Source organism: Microcaecilia unicolor, chromosome 3, assembly GCF_901765095.1.
Source record: "Microcaecilia unicolor chromosome 3, aMicUni1.1, whole genome shotgun sequence".
Classification (NCBI taxonomy): Eukaryota; Metazoa; Chordata; class Amphibia; order Gymnophiona; family Siphonopidae; genus Microcaecilia; species Microcaecilia unicolor.
The window spans coordinates 337,484,029-337,509,029 of record NC_044033.1 but is presented as its reverse complement, the minus strand read 5'-3'; the positions used below and the strand labels follow the sequence as shown (position 1 = coordinate 337,509,029).

General features: G+C 43.7%; 1 protein-coding gene across 1 annotated transcript in view; it reads left to right on the top strand.

Moving 5' to 3' along the window:
* Nucleotides 1-16,654: 16,654 nt before the first annotated feature.
* Nucleotides 16,655-25,001, top strand: part of LOC115464742 (zinc finger protein 398-like) — a 33,365-nt gene continuing 25,018 nt past the window's right edge. Inside the window, exon 1 of the mRNA XM_030195097.1 lies at nucleotides 16,655-16,701. Coding sequence (XP_030050957.1) covers nucleotides 16,678-16,701 — 24 coding nt within the window. The 5' untranslated portion in view covers nucleotides 16,655-16,677. The remainder of the gene's footprint in view (nucleotides 16,702-25,001) is intronic.

Genomic DNA, 25,001 nt, shown 5'->3' with positions numbered 1-25,001 from the left:
ACGCTCATCAGACGACATAGCACAAGAGTCCGATAATGTTGTTTGAAATTGGCTATTATGCCCTGATCCATAGGTTGGATCAGAGAGGTAGTGTTTGGTGGCAGGAAGACCACCTTGACGTTAGACAGCCTGATATCATCCATGTGTGCAGCACAATTATCACAGAGCAACAAAATCTGATGCTTTGCCCGCATTCTAGTGTCTAACTCCTTTAGCCACTGCTTCCAAATTTCCCCAGTCATCCATGAATTTGCGTTAGCCTTGTATGACACAGGAAGTCGCTTAACTTTCTTGAAGCAATGGGGCTGTTTGCTCTTTCCAATGATGAGGGGTTCCAACTTCTCACTCCCATCCATATTGCAGCAAAGGAGGATCGTCAGTCGGTCCTTCGACGTTTTACCTCCAGCAGTTTCGGCATGTTTGAATGCAAGTGTTCCATCAGGAATTGCTTGCCAATAGAGACCGTTTTCGTTAGCATTGAAAATGTCACGAGGTGCAAACTCGTTCAAGATGGTAGGAAGAACTGAAACAACCCAATTTTCAGCACCAAAGTCATCAGCGTCTTGTTTCTCACCATGCTGTTTCTTGTATTTTATGTTGTTCCTCTCCTTCCATCTTTCCAACCATTTTATTTATTTATTTATTGCATTTGTATCCCACCTCTTTGCAGGCTCAATGTGGCTTACAATTCATCATGGATACTGGAAATAGAAGAGAATATACATTTGGTTTTACAGAGGGTTTTGGGTTACATGGTGGTGAAATACATGATAGTGTTAAAGCAAAAGACATCCAACAGTGGCTTTGAATTCAGTTAGTCCAAGATTTTCAGCTAGCTGGTTAGCTTTCTCCATAAGCAGTGGACCACTGACAGGAAACTGTATGCTCCTGACTCAAGAAAACCACCGAACAGGGCCGGTCTTAGGCCGAGGCGACCGAGGTGGCCGCATAGGGTCTTGCGCTTAAGGGGGCCCCGCGCGGCATGCCTCGGTCAGCCTCCTCCGCTCAATCCCGGTGCTCTATTTACCTCGCTCTGGGTCTGACATCGCAGCAGCTGTGCAGCGCCAGTGAAAGCGCTGCCCAACGTCTCTAACCTTCCCTTCGCTCGTTCGTTCCCTCTCAGTGTCCCGCCCTCGCAAGGAAATGACGTCAGAAGAAGGCGGGGCACTGAGGGAACGAACGAGCGAAGGGAAGGCTGGTGGAGAGATGTCAGACAGTGCTTTCACTGACGCTGCACAGCTGCTGCAACGGAGGTAAAGATTTGATCCAGAGAAGAGGGCGGGCAGGTGGACATGGGAGGGATGGGGAGAGAGGAGTATTGATCGATGGACATGGATGGGAGGGCAGGGCCCAGGGAGAGAGGATTAATTGCTGGACATGGAGGGGAGGGAGGAGAATTGCTGGATATGGATAGATGGAGGTGGGCAGGGGAGAGAGGAGCATCGATGGACATGGATGGGAGGGCAGGGCCCAGGGAGAGAGGAGAAATTGCTGGACATGGAGGGGAGGGCAGGGGAGAGAAGAGAATTGCTGGATATGGATGGATGGATGGAGGAGGGAAGGGGAGAGATGAGCATCGATGGACAAGGATGGACATGGATGGGAGGGCAGGGCCCAGGGAGACAGGAGAAATTGCTGGACATGGAGGGGAGGAGAGAGAGGAGAATCGCTGTATATGGATGGAGGAGAGGGCAGAGGAGAGAGGAGAGTTGCTGGATATGGATGGATGGATGGAGGGCAGGGGAGAGAGGAGAGTTGTTGGACATGGATGGATGGAAGGGAGGGAAGAGAGGAGAAATGTTGGGCAGGAATGGAGGGAAGGAAAGACAAAGGAAGGAGATGCACATGGATGGAGGGGAAAGGAGAGAGGAGAAATGCTGGACATGGATGTAGGGGAGGGGAGGAAAGGAGATGCACATGGATGGAGGGGAGTGAGGAGAAATGCTGGATATGGATGGAGGGTAAATTGCTGCATTTAAGGGCTGGATCGGAACACTTTGAAGGCAGATGCTGAAACTGGAGAAAGGATAGGGACTGGGCTACAGAAGGTAGACAGGACACATAAGGACACAGGAGGATGGTGGACATGGTGAGAGAAAAAAATATCAAATGGAAAGAAGACACTGCATAAAACAGAAGACACTGGGACCAAAGCGAATAGAAAAACTAAATGATCAGACAACAAAGGTAGAAAAAAGTATTTTATTCAGAATTTATTAATTGGAATATGTCAGCTTTTGGAAATGTGCAACTGTGATATTTTGCATGTAAGTTTCAATTTTTCTAGTATTGCTGCATGCTGAGTCTGACTTCTTGAGGTAACTTTCCAGTTCAGTGTTTTGCCTTCATATCTGTTGTGTCATGTGTTTTTCATGTGTGATCAAGGTGCAGTATCCTGCTAGCGCTATAGAAATGCCAAGTAGTAGTAGTAGTAGTAGTAGCGTGTAGTATTTGCAGGCCTATTTGTTCTGTTTTTTTCACGAGGTAGTGTATTGGTGTTTTAGAGCCTGGTGTAATTACAGTTCTGCCTTTCCACACATAAGGTTGTAGATCGTCCTGTCCTTGGAATTAGTGCTGTTATGGTTTGTTAAGGTTATGAGTGTGTTTTTGCAGAAGTTTGTGTATAGTGTTTTGCAGTGGAGAGATTCTGTGTCTGCACCTCTGACCCCCTGGGGTTATGAGAACTGGAACTACTAATTGTAGGGGACCTGAACTGAATAATTTCTGGGGAGGGGGGGGGGGGGGTCATGATAGCATTGTGCTTATTATTTCAATCAGTTTTTCTGTACAAGTTTAGCTTCATTTGTCTTTATTTGAAATTTCCTAAATAAAAAAATTTCTAAAAATTGAATAATCTTATCAATGGGGTGGAGCTGGGGTGGGGGGTGGGGCTAGGGCAGGGCTAGGATGGGGCCCCACCAAATTGGTCTGCACAGGACCCCGCACTTGCTAAGACCGGCCCTGCCACCGAACTCGAGCATCTTCTACCTCTTCAGCTTTTCCCGCCCGTTTACGTTTCCGTTGTGGATTTGTATTGTTTTGCCAGTCTTCCTGAAGCTGGTCTTTCTGCTTCAAGACATGTGAAATTTGACTGGGATTGACACCATATTCTTTTGCAATAGTTGCTTGACTTTGTTTGTTTTCAAATTTTTTTAAGAACTTCTATTCATTCAGCCAGTGTTCAAGTCTTACAGTTCCACCGCGACGACGACGACGACGACGACGACGACGACGACGACCCCAGTGTACAGTCTAACAACATTCTTTTGCTTATTCTGCCTGTGGCAGCTAAAGGGGTGGTAAATTTGAAATCTCAGTTGTCACGCGCCAATCGGCTTCCATATTCCATGTGCACGCTTATGCAGAGTCTTCCCTGCAGAGGAGCGGTCTTAAACCATGCATGTAAGCGAATCTTGCACTTATCAGTGGTGCGCTAAACCGAAGTTTGTCCCCATAGAAATTGATGGCACCAAAACAGGACCGAAGTATGGCATGCAGTTAAACAGAGCATGTGCTTATCTAACGTGCACTTAAATTGAGTGCACTGTATACAGGAATTTCCCCAGCCCTGTACCAAGAAACAGTTACGAGGTTTCCTGGGACTTATTGGTTATGATAGAAGGTTCATCCCGCATTTTTCCACCCTGTCCACCCCGCTCACAGACATGCTAAAGAGCAAAAACCCGCACCAGTTGAAGTGGAGGGAGGAGGGGAAGCGGGCGTTTAGCGCCTTACAGCGGGCATTATGTCAGGAGCCAGTGCTAAGAGCGGTGGATTTTACAAAATCCTTTGTCCTCCAAACAGATGCTTCCGGGGTAGGTCTAGGAGCGGTACTGTCACAGGAACCCCAAGGGGAGGAGTATCCAGTACTGTACCTAAGCAGGAAGTTACTACCACATGAGGTCAATTATTCCACCATCGAAAAAGAGTGCCTGGCTATCAGGTGGGCAGTGCAGGCGTGTCAGGCCTACCTGGAGGGGCGGGAGGTTAAACTGGTGATGGATTATGCTCCCATAAAGTGGCTCAACCAGATGAACAACAATGCCCGTTTGATGCGGTGGTATCTGGTACTGCAGCCCTTCCGTTACTCGGTGGAGCATCGTCCGGAAAGGCTATTGAGTAATGTTGATGTGCTATCAAGGAATGCTGAACCCTGCTCCAGAACTTTGGAGCAAGGGAGGGGCAATCGCTTAAGGGGGGGGTATGTGAAGGATACAAGGACGGGAGGGAGAGTAGGGCACCTGGAGGGGGAACAAGGCCAGTCCGTGGGCGAGGGCTGACTCGATTCCGTCCTTCGAGGACCCAGCCTGTCAGGGAAAGCAGTGGATCACTTTCCCCGGAGGGGTGGAAGAAAGGAAAAGACTGCAATTCCCAGCAACCCCTGAGAGAACCACACACTAGGATCAGGAACTACAATTCCCTGCAGCCTCTGAGAGAACCACACACTAGGATCAGGGACTACCATTCCCAGCAGCCCCTGAGAGAACCACACACTAGGATCAGGGACTACCATTCCCAGCAGCCCTCAGAGGTAACCCAGGGAAGGACAGGTGAGGGTGGCTTGCAATACCCGTCCCGGAGAGCTAGGGGAAGGGAGAAGGCTCTGAGCAGGTCTAATCAGGGAAATGAGGAGCAGCTGGGAGGCAGGTGGATAGAGGAACCCATGGAGTGGCAAGAGGTGGCAGAGAGGGAGGAGAGTGAACAAAAGGAGCCCATGGATATCTCTACTCTGGCAAAATCCAAAGGTAGAGAGTTTAAAAAGCATGTGAGAGCCTGGTTTGGGGGCTTGGTGAGAGAGGGAAGAAGGTGGCTATCCCAGAGGGGGACTTGAGGAATACTTGTTTCAACCAGGATCGTGTGGGAGGTTGTCAGGAGTTGGAGCTGACAAAAAAGGGTGGGATCCTTGCACTCCTCTTACCGGTTAGCAAGGGAAGAAGGGCATAGAAGTCAACTGGGGGTGCTGAAATTTTTTTTTATAGGTGGTGCCGTCCTCCCTCCCCTCCCTCCAAGTTCCAGTCCCTCCCTCCCTCCCTCCCACCCAGTTCCAATCCCTCCCTCCCAGTTCCAGGCCCCCCTCCCTCCCCTCTCTCTCCCTCCTTCCCTACCTTCGAGTTCAGGCCCCCCTCCCTCCGAGTTCCAGGGTCCCCCTCCCTCCCTCCCTCTGAGTTCCAGGGTCACTCCGAGTTCCAGGGCCCCCCTCCTCGCCCCCTCCCTCCGAATTTTAAAAGTCATCTTACCTCGTCGGGGTTATGGCAGGAGCAGTAGTGAAAAGCGTGCAGGCTTGGCGCTTCAGCTTTCCGTTCTCTCTCTCTCAGCTCTGGTCCCGCCCTCATTTCCTGTTTCCGCAAGGGCAGGACCAGAGCTGAGAGAGAGAGAAGGGAAGGCTGAAGCGCCGAGCCTGCATGCTTTTCAGTGCTGCTGCTGCTGCCATAACCCCGACGAGGTAAGATGACTTAAAATTCAGAGGGAGGTGGCCTGGAACTCGCAGGGAGGGAGGGAGGGAGGGAGGGACTTTTAAAATTCTAGGCTGGCGAAGGGAACTTGTGCAGCTGAGGAGCTGTGCTGGAGAAACAGGTGAATTGGCTGAACTCTAAAGGGGAGGGATTGTTTGCCAGGTATATATTTACTTTACCTTGTGGATTACAATATTTACTTTACCTTGTAGGTTACAAGGTGTATTGAATCTTGGGAGTCAAGGAACTTCCCAGTGGACTGACAAGTTTTTTTAAGCTGCACAGGGAGGACAGCAGCTGTGCCAGGCAGCTTTACAAGACTCGGGCCAGCGGGGGTCTGCATTTCGGCTCGCCCCGGGGCCACAAAGTTTTACAATATCTTTTATATTTTATGATGTCTAGTTGCTATGACGTATTTTTAATTATGTAGTCATTATTTGTCACCATGTCCATTTTATTATGCTGTATTTATTATGTGTCTGTATTTATTGAGACCTTTTATATTTTCTATTGATTATTATGATTTTCTGCACAGATGGTTTTCTAATTGAAGTTTGGAATTTGCCAAACAATTCTTATTAACATATTAGTCGCATAGTTCCATTTTTATTAAGTCCCCCATGGAGTATATTTTATCCAGTTTTATTGTTGTTATATTTTACTTTTGTTAATTTCACTGTACTTTGACCTTTTATATGCTTGTATAATTTATGTTTTTATAGACCATTCATTATTTCACAACACGAACTAAAGTTTTGTAATTTACAACATATGTTCATGTTCTCCTTTTGGACTCATTGCATCTTTATTTACATTTTGGGTATGTGCACTTATTTATTGGTTCATAGTATTTATCCTTATCCATGATCAGTTTGAGTTCATCGCCATCTTAGCATATCCCACACATTTTTAAATATTGTACTGTATTTTGTTTTGTTCTATTCACTTTTATATCCACACCTGTGAGATTTTCACAAACACTGCACTAGGTAACGGAGTGCACAGCACATGTTGGTGCTACTTGTAAGATGCAATTGACCAGTAATTGGTTTTCAGCGTTCATTATCAGTCATTTTCACTAGTTTTCACACTCATAGAGGGGCATAATCGAACGCGAACGCCCATCTCCGTGGGCAACTATTTCCGAAAACGGGTACATGAAGGGGTGGACCAGACCATATTTTCGAAAAAAATGGGCGTCCATCTTTCAGTTCAAAAATACGGTTTGTACGGACCAAATGTGCCATGGATTTAGTCGTTTGTGAGCTAGGCGTTTGTTTTTTTTTAGCGATAATGTAAACTAAAAACGCCCAGCTCACAAACATCCTAATCCAAGCCATTTGGTCGTGGGAGGGGCCAGGATTCGTAGTACACTGGCCCCCCTGACATGCCAGGACACCAACTGGGCACCCTAGAGGTCAGTGCAGTGGACTTCAGAAACTGCTCCCACATGCATAGCTCCCTTACCACGGGTGCAGAGCCCCCAACCCCCAACCTCCTCCCCCAAAACCCACTACCCACAAATGTACAACACCACCATAGCTCTTAGGGGTGAAGGGGGCACCTACATGTGGGTACAGTGGCTTTTGGAGGGCTCCCATTTACCAGCACAAGTGTGGGAGGGGGATGGGCCTGGGTCCGCCTGCCTGAAGTGCACTGCGGTACCCACTAAAAGTGCTCCAGGGACCTGCATACACGCAGGCCTCTAGGACTGGTTGCTGTTATATAACATTGGCACACCAGTTGAAACCTGAAGACTAATCTCTCCGAAAACGTCCTTTATTGGAATAACCGCCTTTACTCACAGTTAACTGCAGATCAGAGGTTGTGCCCCACTGGCAACGAGTCTCCCTGGTACTGAGATTAGCAGTAGGTCAGAGCTGGCAGAATGCTGTACAATGCCCTCTTTCAGCCACATTCAAGGGAAGAACTAAGTTGTCTAGCGTGGCTAACACAGGAAAGGGAACTAAAACTGGCTTACAAAAATGGCCACTACCGCATGGACTACAACAGGAAACACAACAGGGCACACTCTGACCCAGTAGGCAGGGGGAAAAGCACCATGGGAGAAGAGCCTACCACCTACCAACATCATGAGCATTTAACACAAGCTAGTGCAATCATGGAGCCCAATACCCTACACCCACCACAATGCATTGCTGATGTGACTCTGCAGTGCATATAACAGAAAAGGTGTCACACTCACCCGAGACGCACATCACAACCAGGGAAAGGCTGTCACAGGATAGAACACATTCTGCTGTCATGGAGGTGGGTATGGCATTTGAGGCTGGCATAGAGGCTGGCAAAAAAGGGTTTTCAAGTGGGATTTTTTTGGTGGGAGGGGGTTAGTGACCACTGGGGGAGTCCGGGGAGGTCATCCCGGATTCCCTCCGGTGGTCATCTGGGAAGTTGGGCCACTTTTTTGGGACTTGTTCGTGAAAAAACAGGGTCCAAAAAAAGTGACCCAAATTCGCGCTAAAAACGCCTTTTTTCGATTATCGGCCGAGGACGCCCAACTCTCCTCGGCCGATAACCACGCCCCAGTCCCGCCTTCACCACGCCTCTGACACGCCCCCGTCAACTTTGGTCGTTTCCGGGACAGATTGCAGTTGAAGACGCCCAAAATCGGCTTTCGATTATACCGATTTGGGCACCCACGGGAGAAAGACGCCTATCTCCCGATTTGGTTCGAAATATGGACGTCTTTCTCTTTCAAAAATAAGCTGGATAGTGTACATTTTTTCTATGAAGGTATTTTGTGTTTTATGCCACTGGCACATGTTGCTTCACTCCATGATGCGCAGTCTGTTTGCATTTTTCGAGCCTTGTTTTCATTCATTGTTTTAAAAGGCTTAGGGGCCCTTTTACTGAGCTGCGTAAGCATCTATGCATACCAAAATGGAGTTATCGCCTGGCTACAACATGGCTTTGGTAAAGTACCTCATGAAAGACTCCAGAGGAAATTGGAGAGTCATGGGATAGGAGGTAGTGTTCTATTGTGGATTAAAAACTGGGTAAAAGATAGAAAACAGAGAGTAGGGTTAAATGGTCAGTATTCTCAATGGAGAAGGCTAGTTAGTGGGGTTCCCTAGGGCTCTGTGCTGGGACCGCTGCTTTTTAACATATTTATAAATGACCTAGAGATGGGAGTAACTAGTGAGGTAATTAAATTTGCTGATGACACAAAGTTATTCAAAGTCGTTAAATCGCGGGAGGATTGTGAAAAATTACAAGAGGACCTTACGAGACTGGGAGACTGGGTGTCTAAATGGGAGATGACGTTTAATATAAGCAAGTGCAAAGTGATACATGTGGGAAAGAGGAACCCGAATTATAGCTATGTCATGCAAGGTTCCACGTTAGGAGTCACGGACCAAGAAAAGGATCTAGGTGTCGTCGTCGATGATATGTTGAAACCTTCTGCTCAGTGTACTGCTGCGGATAAGAAAGCAAATATAATGTTAGGTATTATTAGGAAAGGAATGGAAAACAAAAATGAGGATGTTATAATGCCTTTGTATCGCTCCATGGTGCGACCACACCTCAAATATTGTGTTCAATTCTGGTCGCTGCATCTCAAAAAAGATATAGTGGAAATAGAAAAAGTGCAGAGAAGGGCGACAAAAATGATAAAGGGAATGGGACGACTTCCCTATGAGGAAAGGCTAAAGCGGCTAGGGCTCTTCAGCTTGGAGAAAAGGTGGCTGAGGGGAGATATGATAGAGGTCTATAAAATAATGAGTGAAGTTGAACAGGTAGATGTGAAGCGTCTGTTCACGCTTTCGAAAAATACTAGGACTAGGGGGCATGCGATGAAGCTACAATGTAGTAAATTTAAAACAAATCGGAGAAAATGTTTCTTCACTGAACGTGTAATTAAACTCTGGAATTCATTGCCAGAGAATGTGGTAAAGGCGGTTAGCTTAGTGGAGTTTTAAAAAGGTTTTGACGGCTTCCTAAAGGAAAAGTCCATAGACCGTTATTAAATGGTCTTGGGGAAAATCCACTATTTCTGGGATAAGTAGTATAAAATGTTTTGTACATTTTTGGGATCTTGCTGGGTATTTGTGGCCTGGATTGGCCACTGTTGGAAACAAGATGCTGGGCTTGATGGACCTTTGGTCTTTCCCAGTATGGCATTACTTATGTACTTATGTAATTTCATTTTTGGTGAGTATCCGATATGTGCGTCCGAAAAATAATCTTTATTTTCAGACCCGCGTATTGGATGCATGCCAAGTGGCATTTGACGTGCAAAGGTCATTACCGCCTGGTTACTGTGTAAGACTTTACCATTAGGTCAATGGCTGGTGGTAAGGTCTCAGACTCAAAATGGATGAATGGCAATTTTCATTTTGCCGCACATCCATTTTTGGGAAAATTTTTTAAAACATTTTTACAGGTGCACTGTAAAATGATTTTAGTTATGCCCAAAACACGCGTCTACACTACCGCAGGCCATTTTTCAGCGAACCTTTTTAAAAGGGCCCCTCAACGCGCATAAGCGCATCTAGGTGTTTTGATGCGTATCCATGGCAGTTTGTACTGTATAAAGTCTGTGTTCCTCTGTTCCCAGGTAAGGCAACTAGCTGTTTTTCAATATTATATGATTTATAGCTCCTTTATGAGATTTATTCCTTGCTTTTGCGCAATGATGTCAGTCCGTTTAATACCGTGATTGATTGAACATGGTGGAGGGACATGGTTTTGTCAGGGTGATGTTTTCACACAAGAATTTTGCAGCCAGATGTCTTTCAGTATGTTGTTTGCACCGTGTCCCATGCAATGTGCTGCTTCTTTATCACAAACCACGGTGATTGTTAAGACAGCTCTCTCCCGACATTTTAGACACCAGACCATGATATAGTATGAATAGTAGTATTGTATGCAGCACATTTTTTCTAGCAAAAAAGGTGCCGGTACTCAAGTGTCAGTCCACCCTTTCAGGGGTGGGGTGATCACTGAGGGATCCACCCCACAATAGCCAGGCCCCCTGCAACCAGTCACAGAATCTATGGCAAGGCAGAATTTGTATTTAGAGTCTGAGCTCTTTCATTAAAACTTGGGGATCATGGGTCAATTTTAGCAGACAATGGAAAAGGTACCGGTACTCAGTACCCCCAAGTACCCCCTCAAAAAAGCCCTGATTGTATGTCTTGCAAGCACTGTATCTTTATAATTATCATGCTTGGTGTTTATATTATTTCAGGTTCTTTTATTTTGATAAACTGAAAGAATCATGGATTGTTACAGTTTTATTTATTTATTTTCTTAATAGAGCGGACTGACAATACACTCAGTAATACATTTTGAGTAACCGCTCATGTTATTTCTGCTGTCCTGTTGGTAAGCCCTATTTTCCATTTACTTTTCTGAGGTCTCACCACCATGTGGATGTTGCTGTTTTTTATTCTGTTACTTAGTTTTTATTATCACACATTAACCACATATTTCACATTTCACTTTAATGTATGTCAGTAGACCTTCACATTCACTTCACTTTACTTCACATGTACACATTTTCTCCACAATGAATGTCACATTGTATCAGGGTGCATTTAAGTCACTTTTTTATCAGGGTGCATTTATGTCTCTATTTTCTGGTACACATGTCTCATTCTCCATTGAATTCTGTTTCTTCTGGATTTTTTTCACAGTACAGTTTTTATGTTGGGCCAGAAGGATGCTAGACTGCATAGAGAGGGGTATAACCAGCAGAAGAAAGGAGGTTTTGATGCCCCTCTACAAGTCGTTGGTGAGGTCCCACTTGGAGTATTGTGTTCAGTTTTGGGGACCGTATCTTGCTAAAGATGTACAAAGACTGGAAGCGATGCAAAGAAAAGCTACAAAAATGGTATGGGATTTGCGTTGCAAACTGTACGAGGAGAGACATGATGCCCTGAACATGTATAAAGGCGCCTACCTCTAGGTGCTACTTTATAGAATTGCCCCCAATTGTCCTTACACACAGAAAAGCTGTAAAAAAATTACCCCAATAGAGGTGTACTTACTAAACAGGTTTAATTCTAACACTACTACTACTACTTATCATTTCTATAGATGTACAATATTAATATGTGTTAAAAACCTCTGTTATCATGTAAGATGCATAAATGCAACATTAGTGCATTTGGCTTTAGTTAATGCACAGATTTTGCCATAAAGAAATGTAAATGCATTAAAAATGAAATGAGCTACTAAGATGCAAAATTATTCAATTCAGCTTATTTAAATCTAATGGTTTGGATTTGGACAACCTTTTATTTCTTGGATCCAAGCGTTATACTGGAACCCCAGATCCTCAAGTCACTTCACTGGCTCCCTATCCATTTCCACATACAGTTCAAACTCCTCTTATTGACTTATAAGTGCATTCACTCTGCAGCTCCTCAGTACCTCTCCACTCTCATCTCTCCCTACACTCCTCCCCGGGAACTCCGTTCACTGGGTAAATCTCTCTTATCTGCACCCTTCTCCTCCACCGCTAACTCCAGACTCCATTCCTTTTATCTTGCTGCACCATATGCCTGGAATAAATATCCTGAGCCAGTCTGTCAAGCTCCATCTCTGGCCGTCTTCAAATCTTGGCTAAAGCCCACCTTTTTGATGCTGCTTTTAACTCCTAACCCTTACTCACTTGTTCAATACCCTTATTTTATCATCCCCACTTTAGTAATTCCTTTATCTCTTATTTGTCCTGTTTGTCTGTCCTAATTAGATTGTAAGCTGTGTTGAGCAGGGACTGTCTCTTCATGTTCAAGTGTACAATGCTGCGTACATCTAGCAGCACTATAGAAATATAGAAATGATAAGTAGTAGTATAACTTGGAGGAAAGGAGAAACGGGATGAGATGATACCTTTCAAATATTTGAACGTCTGTATTAATTTGCAAACAAACCTTTTCTGGAGACGGGAAGGCAGTAGAACTAGGGGACATAAATTGAGGTTGAAGGGGGGCAGACTCAGGAGTAATGTCAGGTGGATACATGGAATGCCCTCCCACGGGAGGTGGTGGAGATGAAAACGGTAATAGAATTCAAACATGCGTGGGATAAACACAAAGGAATCCTGTTTAGAAGGAATGGATCCAAGGAATCTTAGTGGAGATTGGCTGGCAACACCAGTAACTGGGAATCAAAACCAGTGCTGGGCAGACTTCTACGGTCTGTGCCCTGATCGTGACTGAATAGATATGGATGGGCTGGAGTGTAAATTTGAAGGGGCTTCGACATTAACTTCAGAACTCTTCTACAGTCTGTACCCTGAGATTGGCAAAGAGAAATCAAGCTGGGGTATACATATAAAGTATCGCATACCATGTAAAATGAGTTTATCTTGTTGAGCAGACTGGATGGACCCGTACAGGTCTTTATCTACCATCATTTACTATGTTACTATGTTATATGCATATCCTTATCTACTAAAAGCTTTTAACAAAGTTCACAGTCAGTAAATGTTTAAGCTGTTTTGTATAGTATCTTGCCCTAGACGTGACATTAACATTGGTCAGCAAAAATACATGGTTTGTTCCATTCTCAAGATGCCCCTCCCTCGCCATGACCTTAAGCAAGCTTCCATAACCGTCTCCACCCCCACACACATCTGTGTCTCAGTAAATGGCCCACTTTCCCTTCTCCCATCGCTTGCCCAACAAATCACGCTAAATGCATAAATGGGTCCAGCCTAGTCAGGAGGAGTGTAATTGGCCATAGTTGTGATGATATTTGAATAGATTTGATGTTACAACTATATTGAAATTACGTTACCCATATTTTGATACCCTGTTTGACTGTTGGCTGGAAGGCAAAGGAACTTGAACAGGAAGGTATATTTAAATATCTAGGACTGGAGGAAGGAACAACTATCGAGCAGAAATTGCTGAAAGAAAAATTCAGTAAGAGGCTCATTTTCAAAACAAAAACATCCAAAAATGTCATTTAAGGTGGTAGAAGGACGTTTTTCTCTCAAAAATGTCCAAGTTGCAATTCTGACGCCTCAGTTTTGCTCCACAGTTCATCCATATTTCAAGGGGGCATGTTGGGGGCATGTTTTGGATGGGACCTGGGCAACATCAAAAGAGACATTTTTCTGCAATATTGGAACAAAATGAAAATGTCTATGGCCAAAATTAAGACTTTTTAGCTAGACCTGTTTCAATCAAGACTAAGTGACCACAAGGTGCCTTAAATGACCACTGAAGCAATAAAGGCATAAACCCTCCTTATTCCCCAATGGTCACTGACTCTGTCCCATCCCCCAAAGCTGTGCATAAAATAGTACACACCAGCTTCTACTGATAGCTTGAGATATTATGGCTAGTCCTATTAGAGCAGCAAGGAGGTCCCTGGAATAGCCTAGTGGTTGGTGCAATGGACTGTAGAGAGGGGGACCCAGGCCCATATCCCACTCTAACTAGTAAACTTGTGGAGGAAAGTGTGAACCCTCCAAAACCCAACAAAAACTTACTGTACCTATATATAGGACTATTGTAGTGGTGTACAGTTGAGTACAGTAGGTTTTTGGTGGATTTTGGAGAGCTCACCATTCAAGAGGACCATGCTGAGATGTGTACTCAAGTTTTATTGCTCTGAGAACTGACAAGATAGGAAACAAACCAACTGTTATAAAAATAAACTGACAATAGATAAAAACATGATTAACTAAGAATTATATGTAATTACTGGCACCTTTTCCATTGTCTGCTAAAATTGACCCATGGTCCCCAAGTTTTCATGAAAGAGCTTAGGCTCTACACACCAATTCTGCCTTGTCATAGATTCTGTGGCTGGTTGCAGAGGGCCTGGCTATTGTGGGGCGGGTCCCTCAGTGATCACCCCACCCGTGAAAGGTGGCTTAGCATTTGAGTATTGGCACCTTTTTCATTAGAAAAAATGCACTGATTGTTACACCATATGATACTTGATTTTAGAGCACTGTGACTGTGACAAAACTTAGGGACAGGGAAATAAAAAAGGGGAAAAACTGTGAGGCTGATATTCATATTCAAAGAATTTATGCTCCTGATTTTGAGAGTTAGACTCATAAATTGAATTCTTTGAAAATTAACCAGGGCTGAGTTCCTAAATTTATTCCCATAATTTCACTGAACTCCTAAATTTTGAAACATAAAAAGTGGTTAGGATCAGAGACAAATTTAGAGCAGGGGAAAAATTAGGAGCTTAGCCTTAGCAGCAATAGGCTCATACATCTAGAAGAATGAATGGGGCCTAAATTTATAAGCATAAGTTAAAAAATGTATTCATGAAAATTTCAAATTACATCCAAGCAAATACTACGTGCTATAGAGGAAGGAAGGCCTAGTGGTTAGGGTGGTGGACTTTGGTCCTGGAGAAGTTAGAACTGAGGAACTGAGTTTGATTCCCACTTCAGGCACAGGCAGCTCCTTGTGACTCTGTGCAAGTCACTTAACCCTCCATTGCTCCAGGTACAAATAAGTACCTGTATACAATATGTAAGCCACATTGAGCCTGCCATGAGTGGGAAATGTACAAATGTAACAAAAAAAACAAAATACTGCCAGGCTTTACATCCTACCCCTAGTGCACCATAATTTCTGGCGCTACAAACATTTATTTTTGTAGCGCTGGAGGGTACCCAGCGGTAATCGGGCTGTGCTACGTACTGCCCGGTTACTGCTGGATTAACACTGGAGCGCTTACTCCCCCCCCCAAATGGCCGCACTTCAAGTAAAGTGCTTTACTTGCCACCTGGTCATTTCCTGTAGAAAAGCGAGACTTCCCTTTTACCAGCTGCCTATCAATAAACATGTTATGTGTTTAATAAAGGTGATTAACAGATAAAACAATAAGTTTTGGATGTTACTGAATTCTATTATTCTGTCTCAGTGTATTTCCAGTTTTAGCACAGTATGAGCATCACAAGAACAAAATATAAGAAAACCAATAGGCTGCATTAGGCCAGGGGCTTATAGCCCATTTAGTTATGTTTTCACAAATGACAGATCTGTTTGACAGAAAATATTTTTATTATTTTGACTTATAAACCACTTGTCTCTGAAACATGCTCAAACAACAGAATAATCTATTTGTGTATCTAAAAGGTAAAGTTCTACAAAACAGAGGAAGATGTGATTCCATGTGCCCCAATGAAAAGAGTTTAATTCTACTTCCATTTAATTTCAATATATTCCATCATCATTATAACACCAGGCTTCCCAGGGTAGATTACAACAGTTAAGATGAACCCATCAGGAAACAGGATATTCTCATTGAAATTTGGCCATCTGTATTGTATACAGTGTATTTATTTAGTTTTTAGTGTAGAAAAATGAGCGCAAAATAATTGCTGTTTCTACCAGCTATAATTAATAATTTTTAAAGCTGTTTTAGTGATATTCAATTGTGATTTCATGATGTATCTACAGATGGGAAGCTTTCAAATAAATTAAAAAGCTGTCCAGTAAGAAACAAAAATCTTTTGTCCTCCACCTTTTAAGGCACTGTCTATCCAGCTGAAACAGCTTTAGTCTGGTTTCAGATGGAACAACAATTAAAAAACGACAATGTGGAGCAGCAGCTCCTAGGTTTGCTTGCTTTGTTTTGAGTGAATGGGGATGACAGCTGCGCTGGGAAGGGGAAACTTAAATTGTCCTAATTGGCTTCCTTGCTTACAGTGGACTAGATAGACTCACTTCCACTCCTGTTTATTTAACCTCCTTGTTCTACACAGATGCACTTTAAGGAGGTAGGAAATCCCAGAAACACATCACCCAAGCAGCATGCATGACCCATTATGTGACCTGAAGTTAGTAAGCAGAGCTTATCATCCTATCAAGTATGTTGTTTTGGGTGTACTAAGATGGCGGTGGCTGCATTTGGGAGAATGAAAACTTCCTTGGATGAAGTGGCTTCAGCCTTTTCACATCGTGCCACCATCTCCTTGACCACACCAGGGGGAGGACTCTGAACTGCTCTGTGTCTGTTCTTTCTTTGTCTAGTTGCTGCAAGAGCTGCAAAAAGAGAAAAAAGACAGAACAAAAACAAAAACTTTCTGTCTCTGGGTCCTGGAATCTCTACAAGACCCCTGACCCCGTCTCAGATCTGCAGAGGGAATTTATCAGAGTCCTGGAATCAGTTCAAACTTCAACCTCCTCCTGTTTTATTTATCTTTCCAGGAAAAGGGAAATCTCCAGCTTGAATCTATTCCAGCTGCAGAATTCAGAGGGGAAATAGCAGGGAAATGTCTGCCCTGGTTTCTGATCAGGTAAGAAATTATTCTCTCTCCTCTTGTACACAGGGTTCCAGCACTAACAGGAAAATATTTCTGTTCAGTTTTTCCTGCTTTCTCTTCTCTCCTTATTTGTCCGTGTTGAGTGCAGCAGTAGGTCTAGTTTATGGGCAAAAGGTATAAAAACCTTTAAAAGTTAATTTTTTTTCTTTGCCCAGTCATTTACATGTGGACATTTTACATATATCCTCCAAAACAAATGTTTTTAAAAGAAGATAGCTGATGTAGTTAACGCTGAGGATTATTCTCCCGGGATCCTCCTATTTCCTTACTAATCTTGTCCACCTTAAGTTGCGATCCTCCGTGCGTCTGTAACATTACGTCACAGGGGGCGTAATTTAGCGGATCGGGCGTTCTCAAGCTTAAAATAAGGTTTAATGACGGAAGGAAGGAGTGCTTCTCGGAGTTGCCAGGGTTGCGGTCTTCCCGCAACACTGGACGGCTTCTCTTCCAGCAGTTGCGGCAAAATTTTGGCGGCTGCGGGGGTGCGGGTTTGGGCTCTTCTCTGTGGCCACTGTGTGCTTTTTTTTCCGGGGCTTCTATTGGTCCAATTTGGTCCAATAGAAGCTTTCCCTGGGCTTCTATTGGTCCAATTTGGTCCAATAGAAGCTTTTCAGGGGCGTGTCGACATCAGGGACGGGGGTTAACGACGTCAGGGGTGACGCGGGAGGCGGGGTTTGTGGCGCGGGAAGCGGGGTTTGATTTTGGGCGTTTTTTGGGAGGGTTTTAGGCTGATTTTGGGTTGGGAAAAGTTTTCCCATCTGGCAACCTTTGTTTTCACGGCTTCTACTGCTTACAGTATGCAGTGATCACCAGCCATAACCCAGCGCTGTACAAATCTTTTAGAAAGTTAAACAAAGAGGTTCAATAGACTGGAAGTGAGCCTATCTAGTCCACTGTAAGCAAGGAGCCAATTTGGTTAATCTCTGTTTCCACTACCCCGTGTGGCGTCATTGACATACGCTCAAATCTCAGCAAGCAAACCTATGAGCTGCTGCAAGGAAGTTTAATAGACAGGAGTGGAAGTGAGCCTATCTAGTCCACTGTATGAGCCTATTTAGTCCACTGTAAGCAAGGAAACCTATTTGGTTAATCTCTATTTCCACTCCCCCTTGCAGGCGTCATTGCCATTCAATCAAAACAAAGCAAGCAAACCTATTAGTTGCTGCATCTGCGTTGTAGTTCTTTATTGTTGATCCATCTGTAACAAGCCTAAATACATAAGTATTGCCATACGGGGAAGGACCAAAGGTCCATCGAGCCCAGCATCCAGTTTCCAACAGTGGCCAATCCAGGTCACAAATACCCGGCAAGATCCCAAAAATGTACAAAACATTTTATACTGCTTATCCCAGAAATAGTGGATTTTCCCCAAGTCCATTTAATAACGGTCTATGGACTTGAAGCCGTCCAAACCTTTTTAAACTCCGCTAAGCTAACCACATTTACCACGTTCTCTGGCAACGAATTCCAGAGTTTAATTACACGTTGAGTGAAGAAAAATGTTTTCCAATTTGTTTTAAATTTACTACATTGTAGCTTCATCGCATATCCCCTAGTATTTTTGGAAAGCGTGAACAGACGCTTCACATCTACCCGTTCCAACTCCACTCATTATTTTATAGACCTCTAGCATACCTCCCCTCAGCCGCCTTTTCTCCAAGCTGAAGAGCCCTAGCCGCTTTAGCCTTTCCTCATAGGGAAGTCGTCCCATCCCCTTTATCATTTTTGTCTCCCTTCTCTGCACCTTTTCTAATTCCACTATATCTTTTTTGAGATGCGGCGACCAGAATTGAATTCAATATTCGAGGTGCGGTCGCACCATGGAGCGATACAAAGGCATTATAACATCCTCATTTTTGTTTTCCGTTCCTTTCCTAATAATACCTAATATTCTATTTGCTTTCTTAGCCGCAGTAGCACACTGAGCAGAAGGTTTCAATGTATCATCAGCCTAAAGCTGTTTCAGTTGGATTGGCAGGTCTTACAAGGTGGAAGATAAAAGACGTAATTGGGGTGACATGATACAGACGTTCAAATATTTGAAAGGTATTAATCCACATTTGAACCTTTTCCGGAGATGGGAAAGTGGTAGAACTAGAGGACATGAATTGAGGTTGAAGGGGGGCAGACTAAGGAGTAATGTCAGGAAGTATGTTTTCACGGAGGGTGGTGGATGCGTGGAATGCCCTCCCGCGGGAGGTGGTGGAGATGAAAACGGTAATGGAATTCAAACGTGTGGGATAAACACAAAGGAATCCTGTTTAGAAGGAATGGATCTATGGAATCTTAGCGGACATTGGTGGCAACACCGGCATTTGGAGAATAAAAACCGGTGCAGGGCGGACTTCTGTGGTCTGTGTCCTGAGAAAGGCAGGGACAAATCAAACTCGGATATACATATAAAATATTACATACCATGTATAATGAGTTATCTTGTTGGGCAGACTGGATGGACCGTTCAGGTCTTTATCTGCCGTCATTTACTATATGTTACTATGAATATCATTTAAAAGAAGCTTCAAAATCTATTGTAAATGTTAGTTGTAGTCATTTGTTTTCACTGTTCTGTGCAATATAGATGACCAGATTTCAGTGAGGATATCTTGTTTCCTAATGGGTTCATCTTAACTGTTGTAATCTGCCTGGGAAGCCTGGTGTTTATAAAGACGATGAAATATATTGAAATTAAATGGAAGTAGAATTGAACTCTCCTTTCACTGGGGCACATGGAATCACATTTTCATCTGTTTTGTAGAAATTTGACTTTTAGATTTACAAATGGATTATTCTATTTTGGAACATGTTTCAGTGGCAAGTAGTTTTATAACTCCAAATAAAAATAAATATTTTGTTTCATGCAGATCTCTTTTGTTTAAACATAACTAAATGGGCTAATAACCCCTAATATTGAAAACCACAATACAGCTCTGGAAATAACAAAGCAGCTTCTGCAGTGCTGACAAATATATTTTGAAAATAACCCTCCCCCCCCTTTCACATACCCTTGAAAATTCCACCAGCCCAGCCCCCACAACTCCTCTTAGATCTTCTCCCCATCCCCTTACAAGAGAGAATGCAAAGCTACTTTGCTATTGTTTTTGACAAACGGAGATGGCTGCTTTAGGGGGATCGACTTCAGCTTTATAGTCATACTGTCTCCTGTGGACCAGATAAGCTCTTCCCATGTCCCCTCATTTAACCTCAAGGAGATAAGAGTTTTCAGTTTTTGCACAGTATAAGACATCACAAGAACAAAATATAAGAAAACCACTGGACTGCCTTAGGGGTTATAGCCCATTTAGTTATGTTTAAACAAAAGAGATCTGAAAGAAACAAAATATTTATTTTTATTTGGAGTTATAAAACCACTTGCCCCTGAAACATGTTCCAAAACAAAATTTGTGTATCTAAAAGGCAAACTTCTACAAAACAGATGAAAATGTGATTTCATGTGCCTCAATGAAAGGAGAGTTTAATTCTACTTCCATTTAATTTCAATATATTCCATCGTCTTTATAAACGCCAGGCTTTCCAAGGCAGATTACAACCAGTTAAGATGAACCCATCAGGAAACAGAATATTCTCACTAAAATCTGGCCATCTGAATTGTATAGAAGCACACTGAAGAAAAATGAGCACAAACTACAGAATTTATAATTGCTGTTTCTACTAGCTACAATAATTTTTGAAGTTGTTTTAGTGATATCCAATTTTGTCTTTTCTCCTCCACCTTGTAAGGCACTGCCTATCCAACAAAAACAGTGTTATACAGTACTTGTTACAGATGGACCGACAATAAAGAACGACAACGTGGATGCAGCAGCTCACAGGTTTGCTTGCTGCCTTGCGGGTTTTGAGTGAACGGCAATGACGGGTGCGCGGGGAGTGGAAACAGAGATTAATCAAATGTCTTCCTTACTTACAGTGGACTAGATAGGCTCACTTCAACTCCAGTCTATTACACCCCCTTGAAGATTTGACACGGAAAGAGGGGAATACAGAATCACAGCGCTGGGTTGTGGCTGGTGATTGCTGCATACTGTAAGCAGCAGCGGACGTCAAAAAGACACGCTCCAGTCTTAAGGTCGTACTTGGATCCGGAAGATCCCGGGGATCCCACAGATCTGACTTTTACACCGTCCCTAGTTTATGTTTATTAAAACAATATTCTGCTAAAGTAAACAAAAGTTTAAAGCTGTTTACAGCCAGCCCCAGGGTCCTTCCCTCTGTTTCCATGTGAGAAGGAGGCAGTAAAGGGAAAGCTTCAGGCCAGCTGGAGAGAGCAAGACTGCCGACCCTACCTGCCAATGCTGCAAATCTGTAGGCCTTTGAGAAGAGGGACAGTGGGAGGTAGGAAGGCATGTTGGACCCCTAGGGGGGAACAGGGTAGGGACCAGAAGCTGCACATGAATGGAAGGCAGAGAGGAAGATTCTTCATATGGATGGAAGAGAAGTGAAGTTCTCTAACGGGGCTAACACATGGAAGGGATCTAAAACTGGCTTACTAAAATGGCCACTACCTCATGGACTACCGGAAACAAAACTGGACACCCTCTGACCCAGTAGGCAGGGGGAAAAGCACCATGGGAGAAGAGCCTACCAACTACCAACATCGTGAGACTGTAACACAAGCTAATGAAATCATGGAGCCCAATACCCTTCACCCACCACAATGCAATGCTGATGTGACCCTGTAGTGCACCTGAGCGCCACATCTGACCCAGGGAAAGGCTGTCACAGGATCGACCACATTCTGCTGTCATGGGTGGGTACGGCATTTGAGGCTGGCATAGAGGCTAGAAAAAAAGTTTTTAAAGTGGGTTTTTTTTTGGTGGGAGGGGGTTAGTGACCACTGGGGGAGTCTGGGGAAGTCATCCCCGATTCCCTCCAGTGGTCATCTGGGCAGTTGGGGCACTTTTTTGGGACTTGTTCATGGAAAATCAGGGTCCAAAAAAAGTGACCCAAAATCACGGTAAAAACGCCTTTTTTTTTTCAATTATCCGCTAAAGACGCCCATCTCTCCTAGACTGATAACCACGCCCCAGTTCCGCCTCCACCACGCCTCCCTCAACTTTATTTGTTTCCGCGATGGAGTGCAGTTGGAAACGCCCAAAATCGGCTTTCGATTATACCGATTTGGGCGCCTTTGCGAGAAACACGCCCATCTCCCGATTTGGGTCGAAATATAGGCGTTTTTCTCTTTCGAAAATAAGCTGGATAGTATTTTTTTACTGCATTAAGTTTAAATTGAAATGCATTCGCCCATGAATTCATAATTTGGAGGCTGTGTTTAATTTCATTTGTGATTTCTGTTAGATCATGTTTGAACGGGATGTAGATCGTGACATTGTCTGCTTAGATGTAAGGATTAAGGCCTTGGTTGGATAGAGATTTGGCTAGAGGTGTCATCATTAGGTTGAAAAGGGTCTGTGAAAGCGGTGATCCTTGGGGTACTCCGTGTTCTGGTTTCCATGGTGATGATGTATTCGAATTTGTTATCACTTGGAATGTTCTTGCGGTTAGGAAGCCTTTGATCCAGCTAAGTACGCTTCCTCCAATCCTGAAGTATTCTAGGATGTTTAATAGTATTTTATAATTAACCATGTCGAATGTGCTGGACATGTCGAATTGTAGGAGAAGTACACTGTTGCCAGTTGCAATTGCTTGTTTGAATTTGGTTAGGAGAGTGATTAGTACTGTTTCGGTGCTGTGTTTGGATCAAAAACTTGATTGAGATTCATGTAGTATTGAGAATTTGTTTAACTAGTCGGTAAGCTGTTTAGGACAACTTTCTACTCTAACTGATGAAAGCTTATTCCATTGTGACAGTTCCTCTGTGTACATATGCTGCACACACCATCATGTTTCTAAATATAACTGAGATAAAATAACAATTTACAATGACAGCGTGGATACAACAGCTGATTGTTTGCTTTGTTTTCTGTGTACCAATATGGCGGCTGTTGGGCTAAACCGGCTTCAGCTTTGTGACGTCATGCCGTCTCCTATTCTTTCTCCAACCGTAGCTACACTAACCCACAGCCTCTTTATCTTCCACCTCTTCAGTTGTTGCTGCCTCCTCCTTCCAACTGCTAAATCAGTCAACATGAGAGATTTCCAGTGTAAGGACCAGGAAGTCTGTTCAAATTATTGGAGCTTTAAGGGGACAGAACTTTTACTAAATACTTCGTACTATAATGTACTGGAGCTCTGATCTTACTGACTGAGGTAATATAACAAAGTTTGTTATTTATTTATTAGGATTTATTTACCGCCTTTTTGAAGGAATTCACTCAAGGCGGTGTACAGTAAGAATAAATCAAACATCAGCAATAGGCAATTAGAGCAGTAAAAATACTACTACTACTTTTCATTTCTATAGCGCTACCGGACGTACGCAGCGCTTTACACTAGAACATGGAGAGACAGTCCCTGCTCGATATTCAAACAATACAAAGTATGGCATGGTATGGCATGGTATACTACTTGCAATGACAACACAATATATACTAGAACATTATAATTGGTAGTGAAGGGTAAGGCAAAGTTGTAACATATAGATGAGTAACAGATGAGTAAGAAAGTAGGAAGAATTAGAAAGTAAGATGACTGATTTGAAGAAAGTTGCATGTGAGGTCAGAGAGATGGTTAAATATTATCTCAGCTAGGGTAGGAGTGGATAAACATGTCCCGTTGCAGTATGTGCAGCCTGAGTCAAACCTTGTGTTTGTGAATGAGACTAACAAGTTAGTTACTTCTTCCATTAAAGGCTTGGTTGAAGAGCCAAGCTTTCACCTGCTTCTTGAAGTAGAGGTAGTCTTGTGTTAAGCGGAGCCTTTCAGGCAATGCATTGCAGAGTGTGGGGGCTACTCCGGAGAAGGCTCGCTTGCAGGTATCACATCATGTAATGTCTTTTGGAGAGGGTGTAGTTAGTGAAAGTCCTTGGGAGGACCTTAGTGTCCTTGGTGGTGTTTGGAGGATCATCCTATTTGTCAGATACTCGGGGCCATTTCCTTTCAGGGCCTTGAAGATCAGGCATAGAGTTTTAAATTTGGTTCTGTATTGTACTGTTAGCCAATGAAGTTTTTGCAAAAATGGTATGATGTGGTCACGTCACTTGCAGCCTTCTATTAGTCTTGCTGCTGCATTCTGAATCAACTGGAGCTGGTGTAGGCCCTTTGTAGTCAGACCATTGTATAGTGCATTTTAGTAATCCAGTCTTGATGTTACCATGCAATGTACAACTGGGATAAGATTTGCCTTCTCGATGTAAGGAGAGAGGCAGCGTATCTGTCGCAAATAGTAGAAGGAGCTCTTGAAGGTTGCTTGGATTTGGGGAATCAGAGTAAGTGTTGAATCTAACTGTATTCCAAGGTTCCTGACTTGTGATTTGAGGGGGAGTTCATACTTCCCAAAAGGGATTTTGATGTCCGGTATGTATCCAATTGTGTTAGGGACCCAGAGAAGCTCAGTTTTACTTGGGTTCAGGCAAAGTTTGTTGTGTTTAGCCCATTCTTGACTTGATGTTAGACAAGTGATCGGTTTATTCAAGGCTGTAGGTAAGTCAGGTTCAATGGGTATGAGTAGCTGCACATCATCCGTATAGATGTAGAACTGAGTGTCCATTGACCGAATCAGCTCAGCTAGTGGCTTGAAGTAGATATTGAACAGAATAGATGACAGTATCGATCCTTGTGGTACCCCGCAGGTCAGAGTCCATGGTGGTGATGAGTTGCTGCCAAACATTATGGATTGTTGCCTGTCGGATAGATAGGATCTGAACCAGGCAAGCACTGTTCTATTGATACCTGTTTTTGTCAGTCGTGCTAGCAAGATATCATGATCCACAGTGTCAAAAGCTGCTGAGAAATCTAGCAGTACTAGCATCGAGGCGAATCCCTTGTCTCGGTTTCTGTGAAGATCATCTAGCAGGGATACGAGGACTGTTTCTGTTCCATAACCAGGTCGGAGCCCAGATTGACATGGATCTAACCAGTTACTCTTTCCTAGCCATTCATTAAGTTGAACACAGGCTGTTTGTTCTATGAGTTTCCCTAGAAATGGGATGTTGGATACTGGCCTGTAACTTTCAAGTTTGTCCTGGTCAAGGTTGTTTTTCTTCAGCAGAGGGCGAACCACTGCTCTTTTTAATGCTGTTGGTAGTTGCCCTTTAGAAAGAGAGATGTTCACAATTTTTGTGGCGCCTTCTATAAGGCCCACACTTGCCTGCTGCACTATCTTTGATGGGCAGGGATCGAGGGAGCAGGTAGTTG